Source organism: Chiloscyllium plagiosum, chromosome 17 (genome assembly GCF_004010195.1).
Source record: "Chiloscyllium plagiosum isolate BGI_BamShark_2017 chromosome 17, ASM401019v2, whole genome shotgun sequence".
Lineage (NCBI taxonomy): Eukaryota > Metazoa > Chordata > Chondrichthyes > Orectolobiformes > Hemiscylliidae > Chiloscyllium > Chiloscyllium plagiosum.
Genome location: NC_057726.1, coordinates 46,375,100 through 46,385,769, shown reverse-complemented (window position 1 = coordinate 46,385,769; position 10,670 = coordinate 46,375,100). Strand labels below are relative to the sequence as shown.

General features: G+C 37.4%; 1 protein-coding gene across 9 annotated transcripts in view; it reads right to left on the bottom strand.

The window, feature by feature from the left end:
• fto (FTO alpha-ketoglutarate dependent dioxygenase) overlaps window positions 1–10,670 on the bottom strand; it is a 416,196-nt gene that overhangs the window by 120,454 nt on the left and 285,072 nt on the right. For 7 of the 9 annotated variants that reach the window (XM_043706996.1, XM_043706995.1, XM_043706999.1 and 4 more), the window contains one exon: window positions 7,642–7,697. The exons of the other annotated variants lie outside the window; for them this stretch is intronic. In XM_043706996.1, coding sequence (XP_043562931.1) covers window positions 7,642–7,697 — 56 coding nt within the window. The remainder of the gene's footprint in view (window positions 1–7,641; window positions 7,698–10,670) is intronic. 9 annotated transcript variants of the gene reach the window in all.

Here is a 10,670-nt window from a genome sequence, read left to right as displayed (position 1 = left end):
TTCTAAGCTTAAGGAAAACACCCACAGCTTAGACCGAGAGAGACTTCTGGGCTTCAGTTCTCAATTTGGGTGAAGCAGTTCCCTGAAGTCTTTGGAATAGGATGGCTGTACAGACCTGTGCTCCTGTAAAGGGAAGGATATAGAGTGAAATAGATTTCTTTAGAGGGAACAACAATTTCCTCTAAAAATTGCATGTGCACATAGCTGCTCCAAGGTATTGTGCATAGTGATCAGGGTCAACATGCTGATTCCAGAAATTGCTGCCACACACCGATCTCGCGCAGTACAACTGGCACAGCAGATGAATATAGCAACTATAGTTATGTCACTGACTGACTTCGGAGGCCCATGAAGCTGGAAAGATTACAGGGAACATAGGTGAGGAGTTAGTATTACTCACAGACCGCAAGTATTGTGATAAAACTTTGAAGAGGTTACTTAAAGCTGAATGCATTTAAGCAGATGTCTGACAGTTTCAGTAAGGAGCTATCTGGAGTTGGCACAGGATTCCCATTTCCTGGCTTGTCTTAGACAATGTAGAGGCCCAACCAATGTTCTACGATTGAATGGTGGTGCAGACTAGATGAGCCAAATGGCCCAATTCTGCTCCTCTATCTTATGATCCAGGGACCATGTTCAAATCCCACTAAACTGGTCAATTGATAATTCTGGAATAAATGCTTGGTAGTATAGAATTTAGAAAAAGGAAACATACGTAAGGTTTAGGAAACTGAAATCAGATAAGGCCCTTGAGGAATATAAAGGAGAGAACATAAACAAGGAAATATGAGGGTGAAAAGAGGACCAAGAGGGTGGATCCATTCAAGAACAAAGGAGGGAATTTATGTGTGGAGCCAGAGAAAGTGGATGAGATCCTCAAAGAGTACTTTGCATCAGTATTCACAAAGGAGGAGGGCATGGTTGGTAGTAAGATTACAGGGACATGTTGATATTCTAGTGTATGTCAATATTAAGTAGGAGGTGATGTTGGTTCTTCAAAAACATTAGTGCAAATGCGCCTGATGGGATCTATCCCAGGATACTGAGGGATGCAAGGGAGGAAATTGCTGCAGTCTTGATTTAGATCTTTGTATCCTCTTTAGCTGGAGGCAAGGTCCCAGAAAACTGGAGAATAGCCAAAGTTCTTCCTTTGTTTAAAAAGGGCAATAGGAATAATTCAGTAAATTACAAGCTGGTAAGCCTTACATCAGTGGTAGGGAAATTATTGGAGAAGATTCTTAAGGAAGGGATTCACTCACATTTGGAAATGTATAGACCTATTGGGAATAGTCCAAATGGCTTTGTGTAAGGGAGGTCTTGTCTCACAAATCTAATTGAATTTTTTGAGTAAGTGTTATCAGAAATGACTTCCAGACTACTCAGATCCCTTGGCATCATGGTAGCCCACAAACCTACCAACATACTTAAACAATGACTAATGAACCTAAAGGATCCATTTGTTACTACCAGCAAAACTAGTGTCATTTACAAGATACCATTCAAGAACTATAAAAAAAACTACATTGGACAAACTAGCAGGAAAACTTGCCACCAGGATACATGAACACCAACTGGCCACCAAAAGACATGACCCACTCTCACTAGTTTCAATACATACAGCCAAAGAAGGACACCACTTTGACTGGGACAACACACAGGCAAAACAAAGACACACACGAGAATTCTTAGAGGCATGGCATTCTAACCAGAACTCCATCAATAAATATCAACTTAGATCCTATCTACCTTCCCTTGAAAAAAAGAACATGGAAATGACATCATCCACCTTAAGAAACCAAGACCTATAAATAAGTGCTTACCACCAGCGCTTCACTAGAGATTCTCACTGATGATGTTACCTAGTATGGTGATGAAACATCTGAAAACAAACCTTCAAGCTTAACGAGCAAACTTACACACTTAGGAACAACTATGTAGTTCAATATCAAACACTTTAACTGACTTGCAGGTTCCCTCATAAGTCTCCATTTTTAGCCATTAAAAATAGGTTCATTGACAAAGCAAATAGTTTTTTTGCTACATAAAGTACCAGCCCTGATTATTTAAAACTACATCTCAGGATTGATATGTATGTACATGAAGTAATTATTTACTTAGTCAGTTAATTCACGGCCACATTTATCTTAGAGACAATAACGGTCTTTATAAGTATAATCAGTTTTGCGTGAAATGAATGTTTTCACTAAGTGTTTTCTTAGACTGATCTCCTAAATGAATGATTGCACGAACCATGATACAAAGATTTACACATTGTCTTCAATCCCCAGTTTGTAGGATTTAAATTTAATTGACATTTTTTCAGAAATTAATTATCTATCTGTTCAAGTGCATTCCTACAATTATTGCAGGTTTGTATTAAATAAAGACAACCAATCTCTATGTATTTTATAGCCTTAAGAGTTTTCAGCATTATTGTGCCTAAAAACTAATGCATGGCAATATATCACAGAACAACATACTTATCAAAAATTGACTTGACATGATACTACAAATGTGCATGTATCACCAAGATAAACATTACAAGAGCAGGCTAAAAGCAGTGGAAGATTTGTAACAAACACAGATCATGAAAAAGCACACACTGTTGTCTTCAAATTAGTGCATGCCTTGCCAGAGGCATTACCCAGGTGTTAGCGACACACCCATATCATAAAGATAAGTGCACAAAAAGTCATAACAGTTTGTTCATCTCTCACAAATCCTTAACTGTGAGCCCATTCTTTTTTTAAAAAAAGACTCTGCAAATGTGGCCAAAGAAGCTCAGATTAACATTATTGGTATCAGATTTCCTTTTAAAGATTACACAAACATGAAGTAGTGTTGATGTGACTCTGCAAAAATGTTAACACTTAGTTCTGAAAGGGGAATGACATATCAGCACAAAAGTGATTAAAAGCCTGAAATATTTCAATGCAATGCTTGAAATGTAACATGCTACTAAAAATCTACTTTTGCCACTTGTTCTAATTTTGCTGCACTCGCCCACCACCTAAATCAAGGCTGGTCAGCTCCATTACTTGTCCTTGAATGGCAATGCCAGGAAATGCATTATAAACCCCTCTGCAATTTCTGATATCACAGCTCTTCTCAGGGGTACATTTTGAAAGGGGGCAAACAGATGATGCAGAAAAAGTGCTAGTCAAGAATAATCATTTCACTCTTGAGGAAACCCACCTTGTGCTTATAAAAATGACCAATTTATTACATTTGTGAACTCAGGTGTCAAAATTGGCACAGAATCCAATATTACAGCTATTGGCTATTACTTTAATAATGTTGTAATGGAACTTTGGTTTTTATAATGTTTTGGAAAAAACATTTAAGTTACTTAATACGGCAGAGATATAATTAAGGCCAGATAAAATGTACGTATTCTGTTCTTATTCTGCAAACACGCTGACTATATTTATCCAAATATAATTAAAAGACTCAATACAGTATAAAGAAGTTAAGAGTGTACAATGAGAAAAGGAATGTATTTCAATTTTTGTGGACATTTCTGGAGTGGTTTCTTGAAAAGAGATAATTGATATTTCATTGTAGACATTAGAGATTTTTTTAAAAACACAGAAAGATAACAAATAGGAGCAGGAACAAATCATACAGCGCTTTTAGCCTGCTTCACTATTCAATATGATTGTGGCTGATCATCATCCTGTTCCCTCTTTCTTCTCATACCCTTTGATCCCTTTAGCCGTAAGAACTATATCTAACTCCTTCTTGGCAGCATTCAATGTTTTGGATCACCACTCTCATGTTGAAGAAATTTCTCCTCATTTTAGTCCAAAGTGGCCTACCTCATTCATATCCTCAGATTTTGTCCCCTGGTTTGTACTCTTCAGTCATCAAGAACACCTTTCCTGCATTTATGCGGTCTAGTCCTGTTACAATTTTGTAGATTTCCATGAGATCCCCACTCATTCTTTTAAACACCAGTGAATATACACCTAAAAATCAATCTCTCTTCAAACAGTCCTGCTATCCCAAGAAGCAGTCTAGTAAACCTCTGTTGCTCTCCCTTCATAGCTACAACATCCTTCCTCAGATAAAGAGACCAAAATTACACACAATACTCCAGTTGTGGTTTCACCATGGTTCTGTACAAGTGCAGCAAAACATTCCTATGCTTGCACTTAAATCGCTTATGAAGGTCAACATACATTTGGCTTCTTTATCACCTGCTGCAAACTTACTTTCTTTCAGTGTTTGGTGTATAAGGACATGCAGGTTCCATTGTTTTCTGCCCTTCCCTCACCAATCACCATTCAGATAATAAAATGTCTTCCTGTTTTTGCTACCAAAAAAGATAACCTCACATTTATTCACATTATACTTCATTTGCCATGCATTTGCCCACTCATTCTACTTATCCAAATCAATATCTCTGCATCCTCTTCACAGATCACCCCTCCATACAACTTTGTGTCACCTACTAACTTAGAGATAATTGTATTTATTACCCTTAGATAAGTTGTCAATATGGATATTCGAAATAGCAGGGTTTCAAGCACTGATCCCCACTGATTCCCTGCCACTGGGAAAAAGACTAGTTTATTCTTACTGCTCGTTTCTTATCTGCCAACAGTACTCTATCCATGTTAGTATATTACCCGAGTCTCATGTGCTTTAATTTTACATGCTAATCTCTTATGTGGGACCTTCATGAAAGCTTGCTTAAACACTGGGTCCACTTTATCAACTCAACCAGATATATCTTTGAAAGATTACAGTAGATATGTCAAGTATGATTTCCCTTTCTTAAATCCATGCTGACTCTGTCTGATCATGTTACTTTTTTCTAGGTGCCTTAAATCTTTTATATGGACGCAAGCATTCTCCCCACTACTGATGTAGGTTAACTGATCTACAGTTCCCTGTTTTCTCACTACCTCTTTTTTGAAATGCTGGGTTACATCAGCAACCTTTAGGAACTGTTTCAGAGTCTTGAAAGATGATCACCAATGCAACCACTATTTCTTGGGCTACTTATTTTTAACAAAGTTTCTGAAAAATGCATGACAGGTGGTAACTTTTCTGCAAAGCCTACTGGGTGGGGAGTAAAGTGGGCAAATAAAGACTTCAATAAAGCAGCTTTAGGGGACTTGCTTTAGGGAGCAGCTTTAGGGGACAAAGAGCCTCTTCAAGCCAGTCAGTGGGAAGAGGTTCTTTGTTTTATCTGATTCTATTGGAGAAAAGTGTGCTATCCGTAAGCTGCCCAGCTGATTTCTCCCATTTCTGAAAAACAAAACACTTTTACATCAGTTCAGGGTGAAAATTTTACGCTTTTCTGAAACAAAGAGTGATTAAAAGAACATCTCAAGATTATATTTCCCGAGCAGGTTGTATCTGCAAGATTTCAGAGATAACTACGCATGATTAGTCACTCGCTCACACATGCCAGTTCATCACAGCAATCGGCATCTTACGCTTTCCCATTTTGCCTTCAAGAATAATCCATTGGCCAAAGTTTTTTGTTTTGTTTCAGAAACCTAATCTCTGCTGATAAATTTGTTTCTTTACCTCCTCGTTTTCTGAAGAGTGTGCCTTATGGATAGTTAAATTGAAATATATTCATAATTCTATATTACTGACTGTGCATATTAACCAATTGTTGCATCTTTATTGAAAGAGTTTTGATTATAAATCCATAACTGTGTTTATTGAGAACTCTGCTTGATATGTTTTTGTTTGAAACCTGTTGTAAGATATTTCATTGGTCATCTTGGTGACTCGAAATGTAACCTTTATGTTGTGATATATGAAGTAGTGGGACGAGAATGATGTGCACTCCTCTAGTGTCAATCATAAAAACACAAATAAAAAGACTTGCAAAAGGCAGAGAGCTGTTTGGGCAAGTTTATTAAAAACTAACCTTTCCTTTTTCAAAGTATTTTCATTTCTAGGTTAGTTTCACTGGTAACTTTATAATTCCTATCTCCAGGGTCAAAAATGAGCCTTTTTTTCCCATTACTTTTGCTAGAAGTAATTTAACAAGTAATTGAACAAATTTGGAATTTTAAGAGATATATATATATAGTGAGCTGGTTCTCCTAAACCAATTCTGTCCCCCTTTGCCTCCAGTTAGCACAGGAGTTTAGCTGAGATCAGGAAACACATCATGTGGGACTCTGGTTCTGATCTCTGTGGTGCAGCAGGTCAATCTAATAATCCACAATGTCACCAGGCTGTCTTTTTAATTTTTAATGTGTTATATTCTTAGCCCACATTTTTCACTTGTATAGTCACAGAGGAAGCGGAGGTTTTCTTAAATAGACGTCAAGTGTTACCTGTCATAAAACATCAGGTGTTTCTCCCCTCTCCCCTTATGCTATGGATTTGTTGACTGAAGTGTCTCTAGCTTTACTGGGAGTCAAAGGAGTCATTATTGTATCTTGTATCTCTTCCTGAAAAACATTACTTAACAAGAAAAATATGTCAATATACTGTGAAAGTTTTCATTTATGACATCACTTTGAGCTAACTGCTGCAAGCAGTACTGTAAATAGCACTAAGATTGTGTAACTGGGCTCCCTTTTTTTAAAAAGAGAAAGGACTAATGTGCGTGCCAGTAGGTATGACTAGATTTTACACAGCCTCTCATGTAATTTATTATGTTTTTTTCCTATTTTATCTCCCTTCTATCCTAGTGACCCTTCCAGCCCAAAGCAATTACTACATCTGTTCACATAAATCATCTTCTCAAATTTGTCAGACAATTTTATTTATCTCTTTTATTTGGGGAAATTACAAAGATGACTATGTTACAACTGGTCTCTGAAAATTGCTTTCACATATAACAACAGAGATGACTACACTTTGGTGTTAAACTGAAACAAGCGATTGTTCTTTGTTGAACATCAATATGTAGATGCTTTTGAATCTCATGCTGTAATCAAGGATGGTACTCTAATAGTAAGGCTGCAGCAAACTGATCAAAAACAGGTGTTAAGCCAAGTTAGTGTTCAGCTTCTAGCAGCTGTCAACTAATGATAGATTAGACAAATCTGATTGTTCTATCAAACATGCATCTTGCATCTTGATCAGGTAGCCTATTGAATTATGATTAATTCACATGAGTGTTGCTGACAGATAAGATGCAGTTACTTGCCTGAAGCAAAAAGACAACGAGTACTGCCGGTAAAATAAAAAGTATCAAGCAGTGTTGCATTTGAAATTAATCATCCACATTCACCTCCTATTTTATCAAATCCATTTAACTGTGAGAAGCCTATGATGACATACAAATAGATAATAAAGCCATTTGATTTCAAATTTGTATAAAATAAACAGAGATAATAGTTTCAAAAGAACTACGATGGGACTGTCTTGCCAAAGTGGTCTGAAACAGACTGCATGAAAGGAATTAAGATTAAAAAAATTAATTTTACTATCTATTAAATCTTGGTGAATTCAAAATTGTCAAACTTTTACTAAGTCTTTTTACAGTAACTGTGTAAGACGAAGATGTATTTAAGTTTCAACTCTTAGTTAACATTAGATGGTTGTCAGGTTTTGGGCCAACACCAATTGCAAGCTCAACAAGGCATGTAAAATTAGGTTTATATTCAAGCCTTTTCACGAGCTGATATCTTAAAAGGTTGCAGCAACTAACGTACTCACATATACAGTCCACTCCCTCTTTGTGGTTATAATATGACAGCTTAATTACTTCCAGTCTGTGAGAAAATGGGAAAGATTATTAAACAGTACTAAGTATTTGCAAAATTTATATGGGAATCAATGAAACCCTTTTTCTTCAAAAAAGCTCAGGATGAGAAACTGCTGCTAATTAACTTATTGTAACCTTAATACTTTACAAAAACACTAATGTATTGTAATTGCATTTTTGACCAACAAGTGTTAACCTTTCCATGACTTACTTTTGCAGCCATAATCGATTCAGTACTGCTGCTAAGGTCAAGGAGCTGACTAACTCCTTTCATGGCCTCTGTGGCTTCTAGTCATGGGGATAAAATGTTTTAAATGGAGTATATTCTAGAAACATCAATATATGATTACTGCAATGATTTGTATTGATCCCAGCAATGAAGTACAGCAAATGTTATCACAATATGAATTATGACACATCCACCATCAAATATCTTTTCCTAAATATATTTTATTGCTTTATGTAACATATGTAAGTAAAGCAATGATGCTTCATGATTAGTTACCACATACCACCTCCTCTGGAAATCCAAATCAGTTTTCTATTGGAAGCCACAGTTAGGAAAAACAAGTATTTTAATTCAAATTCGACTTGCCTTTTGAAAACAATTCAATTAGTTAATCTGATTAAATAGATTTGTGCTCACTATACAGTTTGTATACCATTATGCTGTCACACCTAACTGGGATACCGTGCTAGAAATCAAGCCCTACTCTTCCTAGTGTCATCACAAAAGTTAAAGATTTTATCAAAGTATACAAAGCCTCCAATTACCTATCTTTGTAGACCTGGGTTAATAGAAAACATGGGCCAGGTTTTTGTACTTAGCAAGAATGACTGTTTATTACTAATAAATAAATTCTAACTAACCACAGTTGTCACATAACTCCACAAGTTAAAAATCTAAACCCCTTGTAAAACTGCTCCTACACAAACATGCAAAGTTACACTCGTCTTCTGGATGGAGGGAAAAATTGGGAAGGCAGTTCAATTATCCCTGTCCACAAAGTTCACTGAGAAGCTAGGACCTGTCATTCTTCAATCTCTCTTCTCCAGACACTTTTCACTTTCTTTCAGGAAGCGGAGTGACTGGTTTGCAAATTATACATATTTCTAAATTATAACTATTATATTCCTAATAAATTGTATGTGAGTATTGGTTAAAAACAACACTTTCCAACAACAGGTGGGAGAAAATAACTGACTCGCTTCAGGTATTTTATGTTGCAAGGAGAGACACACCACTTATCTTTCTGGAGGTCTGAAGGCTTCTGGTAATATGGTTCTTCACCACAAACTGTTTAGCTACCAGGAGCCAATCACATTCTTGCTGCAAATTGATGGCTTTTGTCATCAACAACTAGTCATCACTGCACAAATCAATCAGCTACAAAAACAGAAATTACTGGAAAAGCTAATCAGTTCTTAGGAAGGGTCACTGGACCTGAAATATTAACTCGGATTTCTCTTGACAGATAGTGCCAGACCTACTGAGCATTTCCAGCAATTTCTGCTTTTGAATCTGATTTCCAGTTTCTGCAGTTCTTTCAGTTTTCAATCAGCTACATGTTGCTAGCTGAATTTCACATTGTATAAATCCTGATGCCAGCCTATCTGCAGTCAACGTCCTCCACTAGTTGAACAAAGCAGCAGGTAAACACCACATACAAGTAATTTTGGTTACTTTCTTTAAAATGTTAGGCAAATCCTTCCACAATCCTTGCTTTTTTTAAAATAAACCCTCTCACATTTCAGTCTGCATCAAAAATACAGAGAAATAAATTATACAGTCTCTAGAATGCACAGGTTCCAGCAGATTAACTTTAGAATTTGTGTACAGAAGACTGTATGTGGGGCACATGACAATTTATTTAGAAATCACTTGAATAAAAACATGGAGTGGAATTTTCAAAGCCACTGAATGTCATGAGCAATGGCGAGTCAACTGGTAAAATATGACAAGAATAGAAATATTACCTTGTGATTCTTGGAGTGGAAGGAAACTAGACAGGGTGACAATTCTTGACATGAAATTCTGAAATGACTGCAACTCAGTTCTTCCTCGTCTGGGCCTTCAGCTTGGTCAGCAATCTCCAACATCTCAACAGACACTCCATTGGTAGCAACCGGTGAATCATTCTTTTCAGGGTATTGGCATAGGACATACACCAGCCATACCATATTATTATGGCTCATCTCCAACTCAAATGTAATACAGTTCACTGCTTTAACATGGAACTTTGGAGCACACCAACACCTTTCATAACAGTGCTGCTGACAGGATGCGTTGCGGGCAGGAACAGACACAATCTTATGAACTGGAACAAATTGCATCTCAAGGTTCTTAGCTTGCTCTCTTAAGCTCACTCACTTTTCACCTACTTGAAAGCTACTTCCTTAATTCCTCTGGCATCTTGATTATCAGGCCACGCAGACACGGGGAGAATGTGCAAATTCCACACAGTCAGTCGCCTGAGATGGATATTGAACCCGGGTCTCTGGCGCTGTGAGGCAGCAGTGCTAATTAATACGGCAATTTAGCATGGCCAATTCACCTAACCTGCACATTTTTGGACTGTGGGAGGAAACTGGAGCACCCGGTCAGGTATGCCTACTACAGTTTAGCCTCCCCTGTGCCCTGTGCAATACAGACTACCACCTACCATAGAGTCATGGAGATGGACAGCATGGAAACAGACCCTTCGTTCCAACCTGGCCATGCCGACCAGACATCCCAACACAATCTAGTCCCACCTACCAGCACCCAGCCCATATCACTCCAAACCCTTCCTATTCATATACCCATCCAAATGCCTTTTAAATGTTGCAATTGTACCAGCCTCTATCACTTCCTCTGGCAGCTCATTCCATACACGTACCACTCTCTGCGTGAAAAAGTTGTCCCTTAAGTCCTTTTTATATCTTTTCCCTCTCACCCTAAACCTATGCCCTCTAGTTCTGGACTCCCCGACCTCAGGGA